General features: G+C 38.4%; 1 protein-coding gene and 1 long non-coding RNA gene across 4 annotated transcripts; one reads left to right on the top strand and one right to left on the bottom strand.

The window, feature by feature from the left end:
• Positions 1-1,126: 1,126 nt before the first annotated feature.
• Positions 1,127-18,849, top strand: LOC122980193. The gene is made up of 3 exons (XR_006403006.1): positions 1,127-1,139; positions 3,829-3,833; positions 18,523-18,849. It is a non-coding gene; the product is annotated as an uncharacterized LOC122980193 (long non-coding RNA).
• kif7 (kinesin family member 7) lies at positions 7,032-19,822 on the bottom strand. Of its 3 annotated transcripts, none has more exons than XM_044347827.1 (20): positions 19,685-19,822; positions 17,043-17,435; positions 16,587-16,784; positions 16,033-16,432; positions 15,581-15,928; positions 14,516-14,708; positions 14,222-14,389; positions 13,813-13,971; positions 13,331-13,476; positions 13,062-13,183; positions 12,471-12,626; positions 12,118-12,323; positions 11,727-11,924; positions 11,105-11,230; positions 10,693-10,869; positions 10,389-10,604; positions 9,537-9,743; positions 9,235-9,433; positions 8,802-8,963; positions 7,032-7,781 (listed from the first exon to the last, which is right to left on the bottom strand). In XM_044347827.1, the coding sequence occupies exons 2-20, from the start codon at positions 17,371-17,373 to the stop codon at positions 7,387-7,389; spliced, it is 4,107 nt and encodes a 1,368-aa protein (XP_044203762.1). In that variant the 5' UTR covers positions 17,374-17,435; positions 19,685-19,822; the 3' UTR covers positions 7,032-7,386. The 3 variants fall into 3 exon arrangements, with proteins under 3 accessions (XP_044203762.1, XP_044203770.1, XP_044203779.1); XM_044347835.1 differs by lacking the exon at positions 19,685-19,822 and adding an exon at positions 19,590-19,677; XM_044347844.1 differs by lacking the exon at positions 19,685-19,822 and adding an exon at positions 19,392-19,553.
• Positions 19,823-27,983: the final 8,161 nt, after the last annotated feature.

The raw sequence follows: 27,983 nt of genomic DNA, 5'->3' as shown, positions 1-27,983 counted from the left end.
CAGTGAAGCGGGGTGAGCTCTAACCTGCATGTGCTTAAATCACTGAACGAGGCCTTTCTGCAGAGTAAAGATGGTCCAGTGGTCATTTAGATTCAGGAAAATATTTTATTGTTTCTTTGCATTTGCAAAAATGTTGGAAATATAATACTCCTGCATAATCTGCATTTTGAAAATTAACTATGTCTCATTAAATTATATATATTTTTTTATTTTTAGAAAAAAAGTGATAGTAAAAAACTAATCCAAAGGCCATTGCTTTGGTTCATCTGAGCCTTTTGAAGGTGTCTTTTTTGTTCTTAATTGTTAGACAGTTTTCAGCAGCCTACATTTTTTGCTCAGATATTCTAATTTAGTGTTAATATGCAAGATTCATGAGGCTGTCTGTAGTTAATTTTTATCTTCATAAAACAGCAGAAAAATATAATTTAATGCTTTGATGTTTAAAATATGCAGACATTGAAGAGGTTTCTATAAAATCTAGATCTGACTGAGCACATAAAACTTATAGGAAGTTATACACATCTTATATCTACAGCACATATTTTCAGTACCATGGTTTAAATGGAGCAGAAGTTACACCTGATTTGACATTTTAAGAAATATGAAATTAAAGACACATTATTCATTTTAAAAGTAGGTTCAATTAAAATGAAGTTATACTGTATAAAGCTTTATAGCTTAAAGTAGCAGGCCGACTAAGCAAAAGTTACTTGATTTGGTTTGTAAATGTTTTAGTTTTTTTCTGCAGCGACAGAACAGAAACTTTAGTGAAGGAAAAAATCAGTACCAGGAAAAGAAATTGTATCAGGTCGGTAAGTCCGTATCTAAAGGTATCATTCATGGGTGTTTGAGTAAATTCGTACAACGGGTTGTGGATTTTTAATCTTCAAATATGTTTTCTTTATAAAGGAGAACATTTCTGATTTTGACTTTTTGTGTAAATAATTATCCTCATGTCTGCTGTCGTCACAGATGACAAAATAATCCTTCAGAAAAGGTATTTCTGTCTTTTGATGTGTCAAATCTTACAGGAAAAAAGTCAACAGAGATGTCAGAAAATGTTATTTTTTTCTGTGTGTTTTAAGAGAATTAAACTTGCAAAGAGCTGAATCAGCAGCATAAAGGGACAAGTGTTTAATGTAGTTGTACACAGACAAAATTCAGAAATGTGAATAAAATAAAAAGATGTGTTTATCTGCCTTAGTGTGACAAAAAGCCATAGCCTCTGGCAAAAGATCAAATCAATTGGCGTGTTCAGAAAACTCAGAAAACTCTAATGCAGACCTACCTGAATAGACAGCACATCCTCTTGTGTTTGTCTTTTCTTTTTGTTTCATCTCATAAACGCAGGGAGCTGAAGGTGTGGAGGTCATTCCTACTTTCGGTTATCTAGCTTTATGATGGATGATTAACACTCATACAGCTAGATAACCAAAGACAGGAACAGGCTCCGATGTTTGCTATAACAGCAAAAGGTAAGTCTGTGGCTTCCTGAGAACAAAGAAAAATATTATGGAGTTAAAATACATTCCTGATTACAAGCCTCATTTAGCTGAAAGGAACAAATGACTTAACTGTCATCAGTCGAATGTGTATTGTAAAAAAATGATACCCACAACCTACAAATTTCTTTCCACACTCTTCCAAAAATCAAACAGCTTTGTTAGCTTTTTAATTACACTTGCAAATAGTTCTTTCATCTAAATTTACACAATTCACAAAATAACTTCAAAAATATATTGCTCTCTCTGGCATTCACACCCAAACTCTATATGGACTAATAGTAATTAATTCAAACTCTATAGCAAACACAGTAACTAACTACTGAAATAAGTGACATGTGGTGACAGATGTGGCTGCTTACAAGCATTGTGGAAACTTTAATTGCAGGTCAAACTGTCATGTTACAGTGTAATGAATGAATTATCAGAAATAACAGGTAGTCTAATGCCTTCATGCCTGTGTTCTTGTTTTTTGGGCTCAATACATCCTGGTTCCCACAAACAGACCTTCACAGATCTTCCCCAAGAAAACTCACTCTGCTTTGCTCCTATAAGGAAACACAGCTTTAACATTTTAATCAGCTCCATACGATATTTTACTATACTGTAAATGTTGGGTTTTGTTTAGGATTAACTACCTTTACAATTAATAAATGTATAAAGCTCGACAAATCTTGTGGATGTGGACACTGTCAGGTAGCATGTAGGCCTAAGAGCTTACGCCTCGTTGTAATTTATTGAACATGACATTTTTCATCAGTTTCCTTTGTTGATTTCACAACTATACATTGCTGCATTACGATTATTATTATGATTCTATTGTCATGCTGTCATTGGTTTAGTGAAGCCTGAACCTTAAGGATCACTTTTCTACAAGTATGAATATTTTTTCCCCAAATAAATTGTTGTTATACTTGGAAAAAACAGCCAATAATTCTTAAAATGGCAGGTTACCGCTTGATATTTAAGGTATAATAGACGTTAATCTCAAAATAACCTTATACTGAACTCACGCTCCTCTTTGTCATTACGTCTGACGTCAGTCGTTTTAATTGGGAAATAAATGTGGTGACAAGGCATGCGTCACTTTCTTTGTATATCAAGGAGAAAAGTCTCACAAACATTAATACAATAAAAATAATAATAATTACCTTTAATAAATGAAGATATTTAAAAGACAACAGACTTGATGCGACCTCCACTGTGTGCAAACTGGTTGATTTTGAACAAGCAGATTAATAAACCTTAAACTACAAGGTGTGAAGTTGCCATTATTGGCTCAATACACTGGAGGGTTTGTGAATGTCTCTTGGTAAAACAGAACAAGCCTGTAGGCCTCTATATCACGGAAATATTATTAGAATAAATAGCCAAACGGTGTCTTTGTCAGATATGTTAAACCATATCTTATAGATTTACTTCAGGTGCGATTTTAATGCGAGGAAATTGAATTTGTTTGTTCTCAGCCAATAATTGAATAATCAGAATTGAATATAACGCGGTTTAATGCATGCAGAAGGTCTACAACATTTTGTTCCTGCATGTGTGTAATATCAGGCCACTACATCATGCACAAGAGAATAAGATGCATTCATTATGATGATATGAGCAGGTCTGATCCGCGGAAACTTACACGAGGTCAAGACCACTGAATCCAAAAGACTCTTACTTTCCATCGTCCATCCTGCATCCACGGAGACCAAAACATCCACATGTGGTGTCATCGACGGTCGGTAGCATCGTTCAGGCTCCAGATGTGCACGAGTTTCTGCGCAGCCTCGGTTTGGCAAACAGGTGAGCGCGTGGATCGGATCGATAAATCCCACACCATCAGCTGCCGGAGCGCGTGTGTCCACGGCGGGCCGTTGAAGAGTGGTGTGTGTGGTCCTCGCTGGATTGTGTGTTTTGTATCCGTGATCAGGAGGTTTGCAGGTCCAGAGACCGGCTCCCGTCAGACGATGCTGTCCGCGGTCCTGAGGCTGCGCCGTGTCCCCCGCCGGAGCCTCCAGTGCTCTCCTCTCACCTCCTCTCGGCCTTTTTTTCTAAATGCTTCCTCCTCCCGGCTGCACTGACGTCACACGGGCAAGTTGCTGAATAACCAATCGCAAATGGTCTCCCCGTGTGTGTGTGTGTGTGTGTGTGTGTGTGTGTGTGTGTGCGTGCCGTTTTTGGGCCATCGTCTTTTAAATGCTTGCACTATATTCATTTAATTTAGACAATCAATTAATGTTACACTTTTGTAATGAGCTGCTGCACCACCATCACTTTTAGATGCCATTTTCTTGAATCACTAAAGTTATGTTTGTGAAAGAGCAGACATTATCAGTACAGGTATGTTGTAGTGATGAAGACAGTGATAAAAATTACTGCTGATTTAATTTGTACAGGCAGTAAGGCACCATGCATGCCTGTCTTACCTGTTACCAAAAGGTGTTCATAAAGAGGTGTTTTCTGTTAACTCCTCACTTAAAGCCACTATACAGAATTTGAAAATGTCTGAATTTGGTGCCCTCCAGTGCTACTATCAAAAAAGGCACCGTGGCAAACATCAACCCACCATTAGATTCAGTATTATGTGTATCTCCAAGACCTACTAAACATGTTGAATGCTTTTCCTATCAAACATCAGCAGAGCCCACCTGAATTTACCTGAGGGCTTCTGATATTGCTGATATTGAAGTGATCCTCCTATATATATATATATATATATATATATATATATATATATATATATATATATATATATATATATATATATATATATATGTATATATATATCCTCCTAATATATAAACCACTAACTCGCACCACAATCAAATGCCTCTGATTTTTCTTGAAGTCCAGATGAAACAACATTTTGAAAGTATGTAACCTCCGTATCATGATGTATCTCTGAGTGAAGCAGGATGGACAGGCAGGACATAACATTGGGAGGAATTTGATTTGAATGTTGAAAAGTGGGTGTGTCATAATGAATCTTAATTCTGTGCCACTAAAAGTTGAAGATTGATTGATGGGTGGACATCATGATATTATTGGTTGAAATTGGTTGGTTCAAGCCTATGTAAGCACACGTCGTATTTTGTTTTACAAGAAGGAAACATGATTGGATTTTGATTTAAGAATACAAAGAAATTGATTTTTTTTTTTTGGTATTTTTTGGTATATATTGTTAAATAGGTGCACAATATGACCTAAAAGGGTTAAAGAGGCATTTTTCATTTCATCTCGACTTTAACATGCCCAACATAACATCTCACCAGGTACTGTATGTCTGCTTATTATCCCCTCAGTGGTGGAAGAAGTAAAGCAACAGTATAAAACTATTCAATTACAAGTAAAGGTCTTGCATTTAAAATCTTACTTAAGTAAAACTACAGCTACTGTAGTTTTACTGCAAACAACTCCAGATACAGACACAAAGAGCCTGTAAAAAGTTTCCCCATACTCATATTTTCATACTTTCATGTTTACAACACTGAATTAAAGGGGATTTAATCAGATTTTTGACACTGATCAACAGAGAAAGAGACCGTTTGATGTCAAAGTTAAAACTGGTTAAAAATGATCTAAATTAATTATAAATATAAAAGGCTCAAAATATATAATCTCTTTTACTCATAAAATATAGATCTGCAGAGAAACTATAGCTGTGAAACAAATGTAGTGGAGTGGAAGTACAAAGTAAATAGAAATAAATAAATTGAACTTGAGTAAATGTACTTTATTACATTCCAACACTGTATCTGCAAAATAAAGACAAAATCATCAGTTTTCTTACTGCACCTCCTCTATATGGAATGAATTTATAGATCTCTTGTAAACCTGGATTTGGAGTAAAACTTGGATTTAATCCTAGTTCTTCACAGTGCTACAGTGTTTTCTCAGGCCTGACCATGATTTATTTGAGCGTTAGTGAGATGACAGATTAGCAATTATTTGGTTTTCTGTGAGGATGGGATACATTATAAAGCAGTTAGAGTTCTTCTTGCATCCTGCTGAGTCTGAAAAGATAAACTGGGCCTCTCTATCTGAAGCCAGCCATCCCCCCACAGAAAAGTTGGATCATCTTTGCACCCCAGGATTCCACGCTGCTCTCCTGTTTAAACAAGTTAGTTAGGCCTCTTTCATCCTCCAAGCTTCTCTGCCCACTGCCTCCCCAAATACCACCAAGCTCCTTATGGAGTGAGACTGATGTGAATGTGTTTTGTGTGTGTGTGTGTTTCTTAGATTCCTCAAAATAATATGATCTCAGTCCAGTCAGAGTTTAGTGTGTGTCAGTGTACTTTTTTAAAAAAAAAAAAAAGAAGAAAATCTTACTTGAGCAATTGTGTCAAAGGCCTATTGAGCTTAAAAAACAGATGCACTTGAATAAATCAACTGGTAAATATGTGCTGAAGGGGTGAATAACTAAAGATCAGTTGTGATTTTTTCGTACCACCAAACCTCCTGCTTGTCAGGCATTGATGTGTTTGTACTCAGTCTTTTGAATATAGTATTTTTAAACAGGCTGAAATGACTAATAACTTCTTCTCTGGCCTACTTAATGACAGGCCAGAGATTTTCATGACACTCCAGTATGAATCCAGAGGGAAAAAAACTGCACTGGACTCTGAACAGACTCATGTGAAGCACTGAGGTTACACCGCCCTCTAGTGCTCACACAGTGTCCTCATACCTACACTATTACAGGTGTGAATTGCCCGGTCCTCCACAGTGAGATGACTTATTAAAGACATATCTTGTCTTTTCCTTACTGATTTGTCTTTACTGAGCTCTGATTTAAAAAGTAGAGCACTGGGATTATTTTTGATAAGGAATATGGAGGAATATCTTTGATGTCAACAAATGACACTCCATGTAAATGTAGATTAGAAAGCCTAAAATACAGTATGTATAACCAAACAACTTGTTAGTACAAAAAGCACATTTAGGTGTTATTGTTACATAAGGTCAATAGTTGACACTTTGGGTAAATGCTAGTAAGTTATATGAAAACACCAGAAATAGTCTCTCTTGTAATTTGACACACTAAACCCACTGATCTTCAAACTCAAGTCACATTCAAATCCTGTTTAGTGTTTCTCTATTTATGGAGGCCCTGGTTGATTACTGTAAACAAAACAACAAAAAAAGATTTGTTGCTCTCTCTATTGTTCATCTTCTGGCTAAAGCCTAAAACCAGTTTTAAGCTTAATGTTACCTCAGGTTTAGGTTTTTTGTCTGCTATCATCAGATTAGCTGAGATGTTGGCTTTTAGTGGTAATTAAGGATGTTTACAACAGATGTTTTTGATGCTACAGGTGGTAATACTGATCATTTTCAGATGAAAAGTTGCAAGCTTAAAATGACCATATTATTAGCTTTTAGATGCTGTTTGACAAGCTTTCATGCCTTGTCTACATCAGCTGTGATAATGTCCAACCTGACCATCAGCAGAAATACTTTCTTGATATGTGTTGTAAGACAGTTGTAAATTAGTATTTAAGATAAAAACATACTGTAGATATGAATGAACACAGATGAGTGTAGAAGGCAAAAACATTTTAATATAAAATATTGTAGAAGGTCAAAAGACTACATGATTAGAAAGCAAGAACCTCATTTTATAATAATGCAAATGATTCATGTCTTATTGACTTTCACGTTTGGGACCATTTACCTTCTACATTAATTACTGTATGAAATGGAAACAAACTTTACTTTAGTGAAAGTATTTTGTATAAAAATCAGTGGGTGTCCTTATTCATTACAAAAAAACTTTATATACAAGCACAAGAAAAGAAAAACAAAAACTAAAAATGGATTACATGACAAAGACATTTTTGAAACCACAGAGAAAAACTATGTAAAAGTTTTTCCGTAACACTAACTACATTTATTTTCAGACAGGATTCTTCCGCACGTCAATTAATGCGTTGTTTGAAATCAGTGGTCCGATGTTGAGGCTGGAGCGGCGGGACTCTCTGCGAGATTTAACCACAGGCAGGGATGTCGGCACACCCCAGGACCCCATCCCTGTTTGAATGACACGGTTAACAGGAACGTCCCCAGTCGCTCCAAGCCACAGCTCCTCCATGACAGCAGGTTCCTCTGTGGGGAGAGAAGAGCGTCGCCACGTGGATGGGAGAGGAGTGTTCACCAGCTCTCGCATTTCCTCCCTGGACCTTGGAGGTTTGTCAGGCTGTGCCGCCCCTCTGCCTCCTTGGCTGTCCTCAGAGCAGCGGCTCAGCTTCTCCGTACTGCCGACGCCTACTGATTTACCATCAGACTGCACAACTGAAAGACGACACATCACGTGACTTTAGATAATAGATTCTGAACAGTAATTACTACCCAACAGAGTTGAGTGCTACGTCTTATTAAATATCAAAATAAACAGCTGGATAGAAATTAAAAGAAATATAATGTTAGATAGCCTATTCTATTGACAATAAAAATCTGAACAGAAAAGTAAAGGTGGATCCAGATTCAGATATTTCTTGATCTAATCAGAATTAGTTACAGTTTTTTTTAGATTAAGCTGCAGGAAAATAGTTCTTAGAGGAATTAAGGTACACATTTACTTTATATTACATTACATCCATATGGCAGACACTTTTGTCTAAAGCGACTTAGCACACACAGTATGTCATTACTATAAAGCCGATAGTCCCATCTGCTGGAGTTTGGGTGGAGCAGTTTAGCTCAGCCTCAAACAAAATAGTACAAGGAATGTTCAAGACAGAGTAATTAAAAGGTCAGAAACTAACTGCAGCACATTTCACCACTTTGGAAAATTATACCAATAGGGGATTATAAAATGACTGTGAGTTTGAAATGTCTTTTCTGTATGTGACAAGACAACAACAACAACACAGGCTCATCACAATGTTCTTTGTAATTTACTGCTGCCTGACAGGGAAAATTCAAAACATGCTCAGAGATGAACTACTGCCCAGGAATTTAAATTGGACGTACTGTGTGTTCCTGCAGATGAAATCCTGTGATTGATGCATCACAAAATATGTTAAGGAGGCAATAGTAATAGCATAGTGCTGTTGTCAATGTGGCACAAAATGCAGGAGGAGAATGGAGATACAGTAGTTCCTGGGAATATGTGTAATGATCTTAGAAAAATGGATTTGCCTGAAGATATTTGGAAGGATATTTGCACTTTAAGTCATTTTATATGGCAAAAAGTTAAATATGACTTGCCTTGTATATTTAAAGCCCTCTTTCTTCAAGATGTGAACACAATGATTATCATAAGCATAAATATGAAACAGACAGATCACTTTGATCTAATAAGACATTTACCTTTAGCATACTCCTTTGGCTGGGTGACTGGACCACAGAACTCCCTCAGTTTGTTGCTTAGGTCCAGATTTGCCGCCTTGTAGTGGTTTAACTCCTTGCTGAGGTTATGAATCCATCCCTCATACTGCCGCAACCGTCCTGCCAGGCCCTCATCTATTTGCTCTGGAGGGAGAAGAAGCCATACACACAAAGACATGTAAATACTACCAATTTTAATGGCCGACTGTGGAAAAAATATAAAAATGTACAAGATATGTTGGCAGAAATCAGTCAATAACTTCACTTGCCCTCTATTTACAGAATACATTTTTAAACACCAAACAAGTGAATACCTCCTATATAGGAATTCCTCCTATTCATAAACACATGCATGCAACTTCTTTTAGCAAGAGATATTGAACTGATTTTTGTAACTGGTCCATGAAACACACACCTCGGCACTGCTGCAGTAACAGCTGCACACTCCTTTCATGTTCCTTCTGCTGTTGTGTGAGCCTGCGATCTGTGTCGAGTTGTGTGCGATCAAGAGCGTTTTCCAGCCACTGCACCAGCCTCTGCTGCTCATCTAGTTGCATTTCCAGCTCAGCAAGGGCAAGTTGTAGCTTACGCTCTTCCTCACGCAGAGACACCACCTACAGAAAACATTCATATTAACACTTTTCAAAATACATATTGGTAAGAAGTAAATAAAATAAAGTAAATAAAACTGAATCTCAGGCTGTGGATAGCACGTACCTTGTCGAAGTACTTGCACAGCAGAGCTCTGGTCTCGGAGGCAGACAGGTAGCTGAGTTTGGCCATGAGATTCATCTCCCACTGTGAGAGCATGCTGGCAGAAGCCCTCAGCTGCCTCTGTCTCTGAGTGATAGCCTCATTCTTGTACTCAATAGCTGCATCCAGAGCCTCAATCGCCTCGTCCAGCTGGAAAAGGGTTCGCTCCTCCTAGTGACATCAGAAAGAACAGACGGGGGTTATGATGATCAATCCCAAACAGGTCACGTCATAGAAATCCTGAATTCAAAAACTCCAGTAGATATGGATGTCTCATGCAAAAAGACAAACACAAACTTGATTTATCAGGAGACAACAGTTACATATCAAAGTGCCGGTGTTGACACAGTGAAATGCCACATCAAGTCTGAAGGAGAGTTGTCTGCATGCCTAGTTAAACCTCTCAGCCCGTCTAGATAAGGATTCCTGCATAGCAGACAGCCTTGGCCCAAGTCACAACACGTAGAACCCTTGCCATACTTTAACGTCCACTCCCCCTGGCAACAGCCTTGTGGAGAGACTGAGAGAGATTTGACCCAAGAAAGGACAGCTGGTCTGCCTTTTCTCTGGCTGTTTAATTTTCATAACCCTATGTATAAAAATTCTTTCACAGTTTATATTACATCTTCCGGTGAGGACTAGTCAGTGCTTGCCACATGTTTGCTAGTCAGCATTCCTGCTTTTGCAATGTGACCACTCAATATGTGTTTAAATATTTGTATAATTCTCTGCCAAGCAATTAAAATGTCATCAGCTGTCAGTGCTATGAAAACACATTATTTATTTCATTGCATGAACCCCAGAGTAGAGTCTGACCTCTGGCGAGAGCAGGTTTCCCTGCCGCAACTTATCGTCCAGCTCCACTCTTTGTTTAAGCAGTGAATCTTTCTCTTGACGCAGGTTGGAGATCTCTTGGCGAATCTGTTGGGAGTCCTGAGCACTGCTGCTGCGAAGGAGACCGTTCCTCTCACTCAGCTCTTGCTCAAGTGATTCGATACGCCCTGTTAGCATCATCAGATCTTTACTCAGGGCCTGGAGGAAAGATGAACCAACAAAAAAAAATGTCAGAATTTGCTTATTTACTATGCCATTGAAGTGATTTGTTTGTGTTTGCTAGTACCTGACTGGAGCGGAGTCTCTTAGTCTCCAGTCCGCTGCGTTCCTGTAGCAGGGCTTCTTTCTTGGCTAGGATTTCCTCTCGTTTAGTGAGCTCTCCTTCCAGATCTTCCAGCCCTCTCCTCTGTTCCAGCACACGCTCCATCTCCTCGTCCAGCCAGCGTTTCTGTTCCTCAATCTTCTGCTCACAGGAAGACAAGACACAAAAACACACATAAACATCCAACACACAAAAACAGAGTGGAGCAGTTAGAATGGAGTATTCAATTTAAACCACCACCACAGGTAGTATGCATATATTGCAATTTATTTCAATTCCACTCATCCATATCCAAATTACTCTTATTGAGGTACAGCATATGTTACAGTAACAGATAAAACAAAATGACTGCATTGAGAACTGGTTATTTTCCCACCTGTTGTTCTTCCAATGAGATGACAGAGCCGTTACTGCCACTGCGTCTCTGCCTCTGGAAGGCAGCGATCTCCTCAGTCTTGATCTTCAGGATCTTTTGCTGCTGCTCATTCTTTATCTCAAGTTCCTGCAGAAGATATGAAAGGTGGAGAAGATGAAGGTGGATTACAGGACAAGTTCAGAAGGAAACTACATCTATCAAAAGTAAACAAATGCATTTACCACTCAACAGAGAAAACATTAGTTTAGTCATTCATTCAGCCTATTCAAAGTTGGACATTTGTTGTTCCGCATGTGATAAAATGAGACCAGTTTGGTTGTAAATTTACTCATTCAGAAGAAGAAGCAATGATTATAACCAGAGACCTCTGATATAAATTCATAGTGAAACTCATATGGGATTACAGTCTGTCCCATCACCACTAATACATTTCCCATTTGATTAATTGCTACATGAGTGTCAAAAAGATTGATTCTCTACTAAAAATGCGGTAACAGGTGTGATTATTGATTTCAATTTGTTCAATGAAAGTTGAAGTAATGAAGTTGATGACTGGTGTGACTCTGCTGGATTGACCTAAGGTTATAGGAATAATGAGACCACAAGTTCTCCTAATTGGTACCTTGACTCTGTGAGTTCGTCGTTGCATCTCGGTCTCCAGACGTCGTTTCTGCTGACTTTCCTGACGCAGCCGCCTTTGCAGCTGTTCCTGCTGCTGCCTCATGGACCAAACACTGCGCTCCAGCTCTAAAACACGGCGTTCACTCTGCGCGGGCAGATTAGCTAGACGAGCAGTATCCCTCTGACGCTGACTGAGAACCTAATAAACAAACAAAAACATTTTCCCATTCAGAAGTTCAAAGGTACAGGTCCAAAGAGCTAATGTATAAGAATTTAGAATCAGGTCTTTTGTTAATTACATATCAGGGAAAGTCATCAAACAAGAACACAATTCATATATGTGCTTGTATATGTGCTTTTATGGCAGAAATACAGAAGTGTGACAGTCGAACCTGAACTTTGCTCTGAGCAGCAGCGATCTTTCTGCGACATTCCTGTGCTCTGGTCCTGTCTGTCGCACTGATCTCTCTCTCCTGCCTCTCCAGATCCTGCAGCTGCCGTTGGGCCTCCTGCAGCTCCTGTCGCGCCTGCACAGCTTCATTCTCCAGGGCTGTGATCTTATGGCTGTACTGTTTGTTCAGGGCCTGAGCATCCTTACCTAGAAAACCACACACACACACACACACACACACACACACACACACACACACACACACACACACACAAAATAGATGTACAAAAACATAAAAGAAACCCTCTAACTCTAACTAAGCACTTCTACTGAGCGGGATATTTGAATGCCTACCTGTTTTGACCAGCTCCTTGATGAGTTCTTCTTTGATGCGGATGGTGACAGACAGTTCTCTAATTTTCTGCTGTGCCTGAAGAAGACCCCACTCAGAAACGCCTTCAAAACCTTTCATACTTTCACGTACAGATGTCTCTCCAGCACTGGAGTTGGCTGCACAGAGATTGGAGAGTAATATGAGGGGTCAGCAGAGTGGTGTAATGAAGGGGGCAGTGGTTCAAGGCGATAGCCCATATTTAAGCTCTCTTGTGAGATTTTCCTGAAGTACCCAACACAGATGAGCACGCCCTGTTTGGGTCTCACCCTCCACTTGAGCATAGATTGGGTGTAATCTGAACCTCTGACCATAGAGCAGAGACCATATTAACAAACAGAGGTTACATTTTGTGGATGTGTAAATAGCATTTGTGCGCAAAGAATGTAAACAGTGAGGTTACGCAAAGAATAGAAAGAAACACTGAGTATCTGAGTACAGACACAATAAAAATCCAGTGGATCGTTTTATTTTGATTTGGCTTCACCCTCAGTGCTCCATCAAATCTGTTATAAACACATACAGAAGGTGCATCTGAGGCAGCTTAGACTTACATGCTTTTCTGGCTAAACTGGGGTGCTGGTCTGGCTCAAGCAGCTGAGACATGAGCACTTTACCACCAGCTGCTAGTCCTCCTGAGAGCATGTCCCTCTTGGTCCAGGTCAAGTTCACCAGCCTGAGAAAAGCATGGGCATTATATTCTATACATTTCATATGTAACACGAGCACAGGAGCAATGAGATGAACGCTGTTGGTGAATGATCAGTCTGTACTGTTTTCAATTTATAGTGTAAACTGCAAGCTATGATTCCTACAAACATACCTGCGTCTCTCCCGGAGGAGGTTGGAGTGACTGCCCTCTTCTTCTGTGTCCTGCGTTTCTGCTCCTCCAAGGATCTCCTGCTCCTCATGGAGGTCGACATCCTGATCACCACAGGGTGCATTAACAAGATATCCCACTGGACTGACCTGTAACCACAAACAAGCCTACTTTGGTATTTTCTGGTGAACAAAATTTAAGAGATACATTTATATAATATTGTACTTTATGTTAAACTGGAGGTTATAATCACTATATATTGAGAGTCAGGTTTAATATGTTTAGTTAATATCAAAGCCTTGCAAACTGATAATATAAGGCTGCATCTGGTGTTGTGGCCCTACAGGCCATAATCAGCATGCACCTACAATTCCTACCACTGAAAACCTTTTAAAGTGCTGATTCCTCTTGGGAGGACACACTTGAATCACTGCTTTAGTCCATATGACATCACAGGCAGAGAAACTAGCTCTGCTGATGGTTACCTGTCTGTGTGAGCCTCCATTTTGGCTGTGTTGCATGGAGCCCATAGGAGCAGTGTGTGGCCGAGGCCTCAGATTAAGGCCCAGGCCCAGCAGCCCTGGAGTAGACAGCAGGCACTGCAGCTCCGCTATCAGGTCCTGTTGCTCCTGCAGCTTATCACTCTGAAAGAGAAAACAAATTATATACAAGAATCAAATTATATCCTAACTATTATCAAGGTGAGAATAAGGACTGTAACAAACTCCTAGTAACAGCAACAGAATTTATAAAACTGGACCTGGACTTGGACCATATTACATCAGGACTGCTGTGACTCTGCTGATGAAATATCAATAAATGCGGCATGTCGTGACTTAACTGTGACACACCACACTAACGGAAAAACAATATTAGAATTCGTCTGAGTCTGACCTGCTGCTTGTATTGCTCCATAGCGTCCTCCAGAGCCGCTAAGAAGTCTGTGTTCTCGCTCTCTAACCGCTGGATCTGGGCTTGAAGCTGGACAATACTGTCCTCTTTCTCTCCATCTTTCTCACTTTCATGCTCATGACTCCACCTCTCCTCCACAGCCTCTGGATCCTGGGTAAAAAAAACAACAACAACAACAAAAAAATCACATTTACAGACATATCAGTACTGGATCCCTAAATTCATAACATTTTACTAAACCAATTTTAATGTTATTTGTGAGAGTGAGAGATATACCTGGTTGCTTACAGAAGGTCTTCCCCTCCTTAATGCAACACTGTCCTCAGTGGAGCTGTTCTCGATACCGCTGTCTGGTCCAGAAGCAGTGGTCAGCCCACTCCGTTCCTCCTCCACTGAGCACAGCCACTCCTTTACTCTCAGGCTCTGCTCTGCAGTCAGTGCCCCTTCACTCTGCAGCTCCCGCAGCAACCTGTGATATTTCAGCCATATACAATCACTAATTCTTCTTTAATGTATAAAAATGTGAGAAAAACATATTTCACACTGAGGACAATTGTGGAGTGATTCAGCCAGAGAGACACTCACTTCGGTGAAGTCTGATACAGCTGATTCTGCTTTATGCTTCAAAGCAAACAACCTCAATTATTGTCCCTAAAGTGTGTCATGGATTTCTTTGAGCTCTGCAAACTAACAAACCAGTGTAACCAGACGCCTTTCCAAAAGAGAACTGCTCCCTTTTGAAAATCAAAAATTAAGTTGCAGATTGTTTAAAAAAAAACAAAAAACAAAAAAACACTGGCCATGTCAACTGCAATTCAGGAATATGTCAGTGGGAAGGTATGGCTCTTTTATTTGGTTTTAATATTTTTTTGGACAACAATAGAGTTGTGTAAACTCTATTGGGCTCCAGATAATATTTGTAAATTCTTTGTAGGTTTTGATTTCTTTAGGGATTTGTAAAAATCATACCAGTGCTATTTGAACTTCCTCTGGTTCACTTTAAAATATGGCATCCATTTGGCTCACTTGGAATTAGGACAGTTTTTATCATGGTTTGAGGTTTGCATGCATAAATATGAAGTGTTGATGACAAAGGGACAGAAAGAAGATTGACTGTGTGCCACCAAGTAGAACAATGAAATGCCATATTTTAATATCCTAACTTCGTCTTATATATGAACATTAATTCACAAATAAAAGAACTACTCAATGGCCAAGGAAATGCAGCACACATGCTAAATAAGTTATCCTGTATACACACACAATACATTTTGTAAAGATAAAAAAGCACAGATTAAATCATGCAGACTAATTCAACTTAATAAATTAATATGCTTTAACCTGTATGCAGTGTCTGTGCAAGTCCTATAATGGGCACTCTGGGCTTGCAGTCTGCTGATTTCTCCCTCGCCAAGTCGAGGTCTCCTGTTTGGATCAGCGTGAGCAATGATGCGGGTCTCTGAACGCTGGCGGTTTTCGAGGGCTCTACGAAGGGCCTTGATTTGCTGCTCCAGCCCTTCCACCCGATCTGGCTCTCGCTTGCAGTTGACTGTCGCCCGGTTTTGAATGTTTCGGGCCCGTGTGGCATAGTTTAGTGTATTTAGACTCTCATCAAAGTCTGAGGAAGATGGGCTGATGCAGGCAATCATCAGTGTTTTGGAATTTCCTCCTAAAGAGTCTTTTAGGATCCTATGTGAAACAGGAATAATAAAAATTAAATCAAACTGATATTCTATACCAATTTCTGTTGAAATAGTATACTAAAATATTTTGTCAACTTATTAAAAATGTACCTTGTGATTTTAGAATCTCTGTATGGTATGTGAGAGCCTTTCCTCTTGGGGTCTCCCAGTGCCCCTATAACATTTCCCAGCGCCAGAAGACCGCTGTTAATCTGGATGCTTTCTTTCAGTCTCTCTCCAGTGTTGCCTGTCCTTAAGATGCGCTCTGATCCTGCCAGATCCACAAAGTGGAACTTGGAAGACAACATTTGTGGTCCAGCACTTGTAGCAGTCCCGTAAAGGCGTGAACTTCCCCGACGCTGATCCATGTACAAGGTAAAGATGGTGTGAGACCGGCTTGAGTTTGGATTCATCTGAGTTGCACCAGTGTGCCTCGCTGTGTTTCCTGATTCTAGTAAACTCAGCACCTCATCGAGACCCTCCACTTCGCACTCCTTTACACCACACAAAACTAGGAAGTCACATACAAAATGTAACATGTAAATAATCATATAAAAAAACCCATTAAATACAGCGTCATAATTCATATTACAAACACAAAATATGCTTACAGATAATATTTAATAAATATGTAATGGCAAAATGAAGAGATTGATATTTCATACCGATGTTGCCCTTATCCTCCCGGATGTGGATGTCCTTGCTTGCTGTCTCCACCTCCAGTAAGTCCTTGAATTCCTCTTTGTAGACCTCCAAATAGGAGACTCGGACTGAGAAGTCTGTGAGGTCATTTTCATCTAGCAGCTTGAAGACATCTGCAACAGCTCTGGGGATGATACCCTGCTCCTCATCTCTGAACGAACCTACAAAACACACATTAAATACACATAATTTCATGCAGCGGTTTTAGTTTTAGGTAAAACTTGATTATAGCACAGTCCATACTTTGTTTGACAACTGATGATACTTTCTTTCCAGTCCTTTCCTCTTTTTGAATGGTGTTATAGTGGTGGTAGTGGTAGTAAAAGGCTACTTGAGCCTAGTTCATATTAATACAGAATAAATTGGGCTAACAACAAGTGAAGTGGACAATGCAAGAAACGATAAAATAACTAACTTACAAATATTAGCTTCTCCAATGGTGTAAGTCTTGCCTGAGCCCGTCTGACCGTAGGCAAAGACTGTAGCATTGAAACCCTGGAAGAAGGCATCTATGAGTGGCTGGACAGACACAGAATAAACTTCCTCCTGACAGCAGGTTTCTTCAAATACAAAGTCACAAAGGAAGTGTCGGTCATGGCCCAGAGTAACCCGACAAAGTTCAGAGTCCACAGTGATGCAGCTCTCGTGGCAGTGCAGGAGCTCTTTAGGCAGCAGAGGACGCACTCGAACAGCTACTTGCACCGCAGAATAATCCCCTTTGCCCTGGCCACCAGGCAATTTGGGAGACATTTCTGCTACTCCGTTGGAGCTCTTCCGTGTTCCTCCGCTATGTACGGATCATCTTTGGGCCACTAGAAGGGAAAGAAGAGAGAAAGAAGATTTTTTTTAGTGCATCGAGTCATCTGGCTGAAGGATACAATAAGACCAAGAGTGAACGGTGTATGAACGGTATTGCAAAATATATATTATGATATCGTTCTCCCTTAAGCTACAATATATAATGTTTCCTCTTGCCATTGTTTCTCTCAGTTGAGCATGTTTACACTTTTAAGGGCTTTTTGCAAGCAAATTTAGACTTAAAGCAGGTTGTCTATGTGTTCCTTTTTTTCTGACAAGCACAAAGCATAGGTACTGTTAAAAACATAAATACTAGACAACAGCTGTCAGAAATAAAAGGTTTTAATATTTATCATGTTAATGCCATATACATTTAAATTATATTAAGCTAGACACATGCATAAGCTAGGCTACATCTCAGATATACTTTAAAAATATGAACAAACTTTTAGTTCATATTTGACAAAAAAGGGTCTCAAGTAATAGGTTGGTAAATGTAACATGTCTCAATTTTTTCCACAATATTCAGAGAAATAGCAGCGCTTCTCTAGTCGTACGTTAAGGGATAGGTTCAGAATTTTTATTCTTAAAACAATAGTCAGGTGTCCATATGAACACTGAAAGAGGTTTTCCTCGCTGTAATCATTCCTCCCGTTCACACTGGCTGTTAAAATATCCCCTTCAAATGCGCTTTCAATGTAAGTGATGGTGGCCCAAAATCCACAATGTGTTAAAGTTAAATTTCACAGTCTGTTTGTGAAATAAAAAGCATTTAAAAGTTTAGGTGAAGCTCGTATGAGGATTCAGCAGTCTGAGTTAGTCATATCAAGTGGATATCTGACACATTTACAGTCTTTTTAGCATCAAATTCTCTCTTTGTGTTTCTTAGGACAGTGTTTCCCTGTTGAGCTGTAGTGGAAGTGTAGCAACAAAAAGAAGGACTTTGGCACTAAAAAGACTGTAAAGTTGAAACTTTTAAATAGGGATGCACCCATCCAGCTTTTTCAGTTGCAATAGCTGGGCTTTGGGTATTGGCCAATACTGAGTATCGATCCAATGCCGGTGTTCAATTAATAAGCTGTATGCCTAACTATGTGGAAGAGACTGGGATCATTCTTTTATGTGTAAGGCAAAAACAGGCTTGACTTAAACACTGTTTTCCTAACTTTGTAAAACAAAATGTGACAAATAAATACATAGATATAAATTATCTGAATAGTTATATATCAAAATAATGGTATCAGCCCATTGTCACTGATACCCAGTCCAGCTATTTTTATTTAGTATTGGTAAATCTCTGCTTTTAAATACATTTGTGCACAGAAGGAGGCTTGTGGATTTTTGCCCCCATCACCACATACATCATAGGCGCGTTATGAAGGGATCTTCTAATGGTCAGTATGAACAGGAGGACTGATCATGGCATGAAAAACATGTTTAAATGTTTATTTGGGCACCTGACTGTTGTTTTAAGACAGACTAAGCCTTTAAGATTTGAAAAATGGTAAACCGTCCTTTAATAAACTCTCTTCTACCCAAAGTTATTTTCATGTTACAATTACAGTTCCCCACTAAAGTTACTCCAGTTGGCTATAACTGGATTTAGGATCTAACTTCTCATCAAATATGAAGTTTTAGACCTGTATTTAACGTTGGTGTTAACGCTAACCTAACTGTTACTGCTTTAGCGTAAACTGTTGACATCACTTTTGTCTGTAAAGTTACCGTTAACTTAAGTTAGTTAACACAGTTAGATCGACTTCGTTTAAGTTATTTAACTCGATCAACACGATGTTCCTTCTTCTTCAAGTAAACTGGTTGGTTTTGAGCAAGTAAGCTACGTTTTCATTCATGATAGCACTTTAAAAACACGGTGATGTTTCTACGCTAGTTAACGTTACGTTGACCAAGTTGGGCACCGTTAGAACTGTTAAACATTCATAGTAACTTAGCTAAACGTGTTCGGGTACCGTATATCCATGAAAAAAACCCTCGTACGTCTGCTTTTTTCTAAGAATGCTGTAATGTCAAATAGCTTCCCAAAGTTTTACACGCTAGTGGAGTTGCCTGTTTCCCAGATAACCTTAGCTAAGCTAAAGTTAGCGAGTTAGCCACCAGCAGTCCGAACAACAAAACCAAAACATGAGGATGAAGCTGGATCTCTCTACCTGGGATTTATACTACATTATCCTGTAAGAAACGGGTCGCGTTAAACAGCAGGCGTTGATTAGGTGAGTCCTTGTTAACACTTAACTTCACCTACTTTGATGTTGTAGAAATTACACCATGGATTGAGGATAACGCTGGAGGTTTTTTTTTTTTTTTTTGGAGAATGGAAGTTTAGGGGCAGTCCAGAGGAGGAGCCCGAAAGTTTGGGCTGAATTTTTGGGTTTGGCCTCTTGAACGCATCACGACAAGTAAAACCTAAAACCAGTGGTGGGAAGTAACCAAGTACATTTACTCAAGTACTGTACTTAAGTACAGTTTTGAGGTACTTGTACTTTACTGGAGTATTTCCATTTGATGCTACTTTATTCTTCCACTCCACTACATTTCAGAGGGACATATTGTAATTTCTACACTGCATTTGACAGCTTTAGTTGCTTTTCAGATGAAGATTTGACACGAAATAACATAATAATAAGCTTATAAATCACACTGCATTATTAAAGATTAAACCAGTGGTTCCCAAAATGTTTGGCTTGTGGCCCTTTATAAAGAATCAGAGTGTATTTGTGTCTCTTTGTCATGTTTCAGATGTCTCTGAGTTGTTTGCAGTTCCACCAGAGAGACATTTCCCCTCACATAACTGTTATATTAACTTAACTGTTCAAGGCCAAAAGTAAAAAAAAAAAGCAAAGATTAAAGAAAAGAAAACAATAGTAGTTCAAATTGATGTAGCAGAACTTTTCTAATCTATCATCTCACCACCCCTCACATTTATCTGTGACCCTCACAGAGTATTTCAAACTAGCTCCACCTCGAGCAGCTGCAACTGACTCATCTGTATTAATGTACTTTCTTCAATATATGTAAAATATTACAGCCTGATTTTCTGCAAAACAAGTACTTTTACTTTAATACTTTAAGTACATTTTGCTGCTAATACTTTTACTTGAGAAGGATTTTAAATGCAAGACTTTTACTTGTAATGGAGTATTTTTACACTGTGGTATTGCTACCCTCAGGGGTCCTTGAGAAGGTCCCAGGGGGTCCCCAGTAAAAAGGGGAATAATTTATGTTCACTATAATTCCATCCATAAGTAACACAATGACAGAATTTATGACTATTTTGGTCATGGGTTTCATACCCTCTCTGTAATAAAACATCTAAAAGCAAAAATCATATCAGATGGGGGTGTGCGGTCTAATTTGTGTTAATTTAGGGGTCCTTGACATGAAAAGACGCACTTTACTACAAGATACTGTAACTCCATATTGAATTACCAGCTATATATTGCAAATCTTTTAATTTTATTAGCTAAATTTCATGTTCATAAAATCAAACTTACAGGTAAAAAGTCTAACTTCTTGGTTTTCACAAAGGAGGTCAAACAGTTTATTGATTCAGTTGGCTTTTCTTTTAATCCAAAGGCTGTAAAAACTATGAATGCCTATTTTTTGTTTAAAATCTCCACGTGAACTGTAACTCCCCCTAGCTCTGTGTTAGTTTGTTTTGTTTTTTTTAGTTTTTAGTTTTAATTTAGTTTTATGTATATGATCATTTGTGGAAGAGGAACTTGTAACTGTTTATCAGAAGAAAAAAAGTACCTCAATAGTTTTATTATAATATTGTATATGACTAAAATCTTAATGAGTGTCATTTTAAGTGAAATCATTTTTTTTTTGCCTGTTCTTATTTTAACAGCATAACTTTTTTTGTTTGACAGTTAATCTTATCAAAGCTGTGTCTTCAATAAATTTACTTGACAAAGCACATTTTAAACATTAAGACAATGAGGTTTAGAGGCCAGTTTCTTGGATGAAAGTTGTACAATTTTATTCAATACTGCAGCAGAATTTAACATAGAACTGAGATTTATTGGTCACATAATAAACAATGTGAACAAATGTGCTGGGGGAATATTTAATAACTTTTGAAAAATAACATGTAATTGAATCTTATTAAACACAGAGCTAAAACCATAATACAGTATTCTAACAGAATGAGCACTACTTACACATTTGAAGTGGAGTAAATGTTCTTTAATGGCTCCTATATATAACCAGTTTGTCAGAACTAAATGTGTGCATCTATAAACGGCATCTGGCATCTCATAAACCTTCACTACATCGGATGTAAGAGCCGCTGCTCTCAAATCATTCATACATGCTACAGCCCTCTTAGCTACTTGTATACAGGATATCCTTCCAAATATTAAGTAATGTGTTATGGGTTTGTTTGTTTATTGATTTGCACAGTATTGAAATAGAAGATAAAATATAAAAAAGTCAAGTAAAAATTAAAAACACTAGGGAATATTCATACAATCATGAGAGATGTGCTGGCAGAGCCAAAAAGCCAAAAGGCTTGTTGTGTGGATCCCCTAGAAGAGTATTAAATTTCATCATCACAACAACATCATATTTTAGGGGTAAAATATCTACAATCAACAAGTGTTATGAGTAAAACATTAATTCAAAATGGAAAATACCAAACAACTGAAACACACAAGATTAAAAACAGCAACTTATCAGGTGCTGTTTTTTCAGATTTCAGTTCATATTATTCCCAGTATCTATTGTCAGGTTTTCATTTTCAGTTTCTCTGGATTTACTGTTTTTAATACTGAACATCAGTATGTAACTGTGACCATAGAAACACAGATGTCTCTAGAAGAAGTATGTCAAAGGCCACTGACCTTCTGTTGCAACCACACAGTAAGTTCAGTTGCCTTTAGCAGACTATTTCTACTGTAGATGTCCTCAACCTGGATAACTGACAACACTTGAGAGATTATGACAGCATCCACTCTCATCATTCCCACCTTCAATACTTAGGTAGCTTAATATTTAGGTTCTGACATAAATTTTTCATCCTTAAACTCATTACAAACATTTGGGCAATAATCAACTGTTAAATATGATAAAACTGCATGTTCACAATTTGAGGCTGCAAACAAATTCATTTCTGACACATTTTCATCTTAGAAATATATATTTTGACACTTCTTTCACAGGTTAAGTTCTTTAATCTTCACAAAGACGCAGCAGTATTATTTCTGTTATAATGGCAAAATAACTGAGGTTAATAACAAGAACTTTTAATGAATATTAGCAACATAGTAAGTCAGTCTATGTTCAAGAAGCAGTCCCTTGTGTAAGTATCCATGCAAAGTTTCCAGCGTGTTATTTACTGAGTTGTACATTTTGAATATTAAGGCAGACTGTGGTTTGTTGTCTGAGTGTATTTACAACAACAAAACCAGTAGTCTTCCAAAGCATTCAAAACAATAGGATTGATGTTAGCTCTTTTAAAACATTGTTTCATCCCTTGGAAAAGAGAAAAAAGGAACAAAATGTTAACACAGTAATAATTCATTTGATTATGTAACATTATTCCTCTCGGCATAACACAAAACACACAAAAAGTCAAACTCATTCATTGAACTTATACAACTGGTTTGAAATATAAGACTCAATGTCATAAGGCTCTAAATCCAGATGCCCTTTACACAGAATAGTTAGAGAGCCTCCTGCTGATATATCCTGCTGATATTCAGTATGTTACAATCAAAATAAAACAATTTTCACATCCTACAAATAAATTGAGCAGGTCCTGCTGTCTGTTGCTGTGGTGCTGAAATCCACCTGGTCTGGACAAACCTACCTAGTAACAGAAACATGAATAAACTCAATAATTTGCAAATGACTCTTTCATTCAGATTGATAGAATTGAAAGGCTTTGGCAAATACTATTGGTTTAAATAGTTTTTTTTATTAACTTATACGACTGAGCACAGAGGAATGGCATATAATTTAATAAAAAGAGAGATTTCAGAGACATCTTTCAGAGTACAAAAGCTTTTTTGACTTTTGATTGTTTCCCTTGTGGAGTGCTCCTGACAAGTACCTGGAGCACAGTTATTTTAAAAATTATGTCAAATTAGGAGAAATATACATGGAATTTATAGCCCTGTTCCATAAATTAGAAAATCACTGTCTTGTAAAGCCTATGCTACCCTGTTGATCTCTCTCTCTATCTGTCACATACACACAATATTATATTTCACTTACCTATATTCAGTTTCTGTGCATTTCCTGCAGGTGTGAAATTCATTGGATAATTTTTGATTTGATCTACCCGTTCCTCTGTCTGTAGTAGCTATCTGTCAGTCATCTACTGGTGTTGTGTCCTTTATAGAGCAGCTGCTCAGTGACAAGTGACCCACCAGCAACGTCAAAGAGCCCCACATGCTGCAATACAGTATGTGGGAAATCATGTCAGTTTCAGTTATATTGTCCTTGTGTAATAAATCGGTCAATTTTAATGGGTGTCAGATTGTCTGCTATTGTTTGACAGTTGGGTGTCCTTACTGATCAATGCCTTTGTTCTCTGTCATCACGTACTTTACATATATCCGTATTCAGTTTTTATGAACAAGTCAATGTCTTTGATTAAATGCTGTCCTCATTGATGAGAGCCTGTTGCTTATAATTATTACTTTGTTTGATTCAAGTCTGATTTCTTATTTTATCACAATGTGTCACTTCTCACAAACTCTGCTAGCAACAGAGGAACTACAAAAGTTCACACCTAACTATTGATTTGCCCCTATCAATCATCACCTAACTTTTGCTTCGTGGGTGGGCATGTTCTGACACAAAGGCACGAGTACTTGTCACATACTGTACCTTCATGCTGCAGACTGTGAAACTAGAAATTGAAGCCAGACATCTAATAAAAGACACTGTTAATCAGAGTCACAGCAGGGTTCAACCATTAGGTGTCTTATTAAACTCTTGGTGTGGCTTTGTGTCATTATCAGGGCTTTGTCTAGACAGACTTACCATCCTGACAAGAGTAATAGTGTAAGGGCTGTGATGTGATCCTAAACCAAAAAGTTAAGATCTGTTGTTTGGTGTGAATTACTGCACAGCACAGTTTATTAGGCAATGATGTAATATGATAAAATATGATGAAAAATATAAAGGATTTAATCAGTGATGACAGCTATATCTATGATAACCATCAAGTAGTTCCTAAAACCATAAATAGAGATTTGATAGAAAAGTGAACAGTAATATAAGAGACTGAGGTCATCAGTCAATAAGAACACATGGTGTACATGCAATACAGTCACACAACACCCATTAAAACAGACTGATTTTCCTCTATAGCGGCATTGAGACCCATGAACAAAGGTTTCTTATTTGTGAACAGGCAACATGTTGATATTTTTAAAAAAGTCAAAATGTTTTATGCTCTCAAAATGGGCTCAAAGATAAAAATGAAAGAGCACACAACTTGTAGATTATGTTTACTGAGAGAGTCAACCTGTTCAAAAACACTCAAACTAGACCTTCATTTACAGTTAAATATGAAGGAAAATGACATAATCATGGACATGAACGGCTCATCCTCAGGGTCTCATTGTTGGACCAAATCAGTGTTCATGCAAACAGGTCCCACAGAAAATGCTGTAAGAAAGATTTTTGGAAATGTGATTTGGTATACACATTACTGTTTTACATTCCAAGCCACAAATAATCATAAATTTGTGGCCAGCTGTTCAATAAGATTGAACAAGGTGAACACAGTAGAATCAACTCATGACAAGAAGCAAATATATCTCGCCAGCTTTCTCACTGATATGAATGAGAAGCTGTGATTTAGCTGTGACCACACCTTTCTTCGCCAGGATTGCATTTACAGTTTACACCTCAATAATTAGTTGGTTACAACTGTGTGCTCTTGTGTCTGAGTTTACCTCCAATCCCTACAGACCTTTTCACATGTTATAAAGCTTCCTCAGTAAGTCTTTTTTTTCACAGCAGACATTTTGATTTGGTATAGTAGGAAAAGTAGGCGCTTTACTTCATTGGATTTGAAATGAAAATCTGACTTTGAGGGTAAGTAAATGCTGATTCTCAACTTTTAATTTGAGAGTGTTTAAATCCAGATTAGATGAACGGTGTAGGGATTATAACATTTTGCTTTAAGCAAAGCTGAAGTAAAACCAAAACCATTAAAATATATCACTCTCCGAATACATTTTAACTGCACTATAAGCAGTTCTTCTCAATGCCTTTATAATGGCTTATCAACAGAATTTTGATAGTTAAATTTGCCAGTGACACAAGTAAAAAACATTCAACTTTTGGCACCAAAGAGCCAAAAACAGGAAGTTAGCCGTTTCTCCTCATTGCTTTGCCTGATTGTTTGCTCTCTCTTCTCCTAAATGCACCTGTAAAAGTAAATGTAACCAATTTGACATCATGCTCTCTAGTGCCATCAGTGAGTTGTGGACTAAAAATTGAACACTGTTACGTACCATCTTCTGTTGTTCTGTAGTTAAAAAAACAACGATTGTAGCCTGGTCAGTTTCAGCCAACAAACTTGGTCCTTGTTACTTCTACAAAGCTGATGCAATCTTCGCTGTATGTTAAATTAAGCATCTTTGGTAAGCCTCCATTCTCAAGGATTTTCATATTCCTAGCTATAAGGCTGTCTGTTGCATCAGTTTGAAGATGCCAACAGATGTTTCAAATCCCACAGTATTCCAGTTTGTGATGGTTACTATGGGCATAATTTACATTTGTGTAGACCTATTTATCCTAATTTCATCAAGCACATTACAGCATTGAAAACCAACTTATTGCTTGTGTAGTAGAATGTAGAACTTTTCATTCCAGGACCTCAAGGTCCAAGCCTAGCCTTGTCCAGGACCTGTAAATGACTGCCTGTGTCTTCTTAAAATTAAAATAGTCCAGAAAAAAAGGCAATTCAGTCAAGCTAGTCAAAACCATATGTGACTGGAAATTTTTCAGTGAAAAGCTTATGCTCTGAACTGAAAGAGCAGGGATTGTTTGTTTTAATTGGGTTGCCATCAGATAGACTTTTTGTCTTATTATTATGGTAAAATTGTACAATATATGCTGCTTGATGGGCATCTCTAACCTCAATTAGTGCAACCTGTAACCTAGAGCCTGGTGTCTTATTCTTAAAATAAATTTCATGTACACCAACTGTTTGCCAGTTGCCATACTGTTTAAGTAAATAAGCAGTCCAATACATTTGCAGCTTCTGGAGAATAAATATCACTTGTGAACAGACTTTGAGTGTGCAGCACGTCTCCTCTGTGGGCAGCAGGGGGTAGTGTAACATCATAGTTTAAAAATGTACATGAAGTTTTCTTTTGCACTGACTAATTCAAGACACAGGTACAACATTAATGAACTATGTTTGACTTGACAATAATATAATATGAAATAATAGAGGAGACAGTGCAGGGAGAAACAGACAACACCAGCACTCAATTGGTGGAAGAGCAGATCAAGTGTCTAATATAGGTACAGGTGCAATTTAGGTGTCTAACAGACTAACATCCTGCTGACCTGAAGCACAGGGAAGTTTAGCCTCCCTTACAACTACTACTCCCTCTAACAACAACTATAGGCACTTCTGCCATGCATGTTATCCGGTCTCTCTCCCCTTCTCCTCCCCTGCAGGCCCACATTGAATGACTCTAAGCCAAAACTGAGTCCTGTCTGCACTCTCTGGAGCTCAGCAGACCAAGTCACACTCTCTTTTGTTCCATTAAACTTCAGACAAAACCAAGGTATTTCCTTTCAAAAGTAAGTACCAGTGATAACCCAACCTGCTGTCAAAGAGAGTGTTGTGGTTTCTTGTGACTCTACCGCGCACACCCAGACTGAGATCAGGATATTGATTTCAGTCCCGTACACACTGCCAGCACTCATTAGGAGAGCTTTTTATCTGTACGGTATGACTCAGCCACGTTGGAGAGAGCCATAGAGAAGGGGTGGTGGAAATGGAAGAGCGGGGATAGAAAGATGAGAAAGTGGATGTAATATGATAAGGTAGAGGTCGGGAGGAAAAGAGAGGACAGTGAGGAGTGAACAGAACAGCCAAAATACCAGACCCCAGACCAGGTGCTCCCACAGACACAGACTCTCTCAGAACCCAGATTGTGTGATTTTGTGTGGCTGTTTTGCGCCAGACTGGACCTTGCAGAAGCAAAGCAGGGAGTAAGATACAGAAAGCACAAGGAGAGTTGTAGATGAGGAGAAGAGGGTTTTATTTGGGTGCTGGATTGGTAGTTGTTGAGGCACTGACTGAACTTTGGATACTGAATCATTACTTCTAGTGAATCCCTGAGGGACAGACGAAAGGACAGCCTCCCATTCAACACTCCTTTTGCTTACTTTTCCATTAAGACAGAGATGAGAAACAGTGAGGAACAGTGAGAGGTCTATTCTGCAGTGGTAATAAAGACACCAGTTTTTAATTCAGTCTGCATCCCTCAGCCAGTGACTGACTAGCTAGCGTGAATCGTCTTTTATTCAGGCTTCTCTATTCAGCCATCACTCTCTGGCTG

Source organism: Thunnus albacares, chromosome 1 (genome assembly GCF_914725855.1).
Source record: "Thunnus albacares chromosome 1, fThuAlb1.1, whole genome shotgun sequence".
Taxonomy (NCBI): Eukaryota; Metazoa; Chordata; class Actinopteri; order Scombriformes; family Scombridae; genus Thunnus; species Thunnus albacares.
The sequence above is the reverse complement of the archived record's forward strand: the minus strand, read 5'-3'. Positions and strand labels throughout refer to the sequence as shown.

Excerpts from the sequence above, each read along its gene's own strand:
- kif7 (XM_044347827.1), bottom strand. The coding sequence starts at position 17,373 with ATGTCTCCCAAATTGCCTGGTGGCCAGGGCAAAGGGGATTATTCTGCG. Across the intron at positions 16,785-17,042 it reads CATTGGAGAAGCTAATATTT|GTTCGTTCAGAGATGAGGAG; the intron begins GTAAGTTAGTTA and ends TGTGTTTTGTAG. Across the intron at positions 14,390-14,515 it reads GACCTTCTGTAAGCAACCAG|GATCCAGAGGCTGTGGAGGA; the intron begins GTATATCTCTCA and ends TTTTTTACCCAG.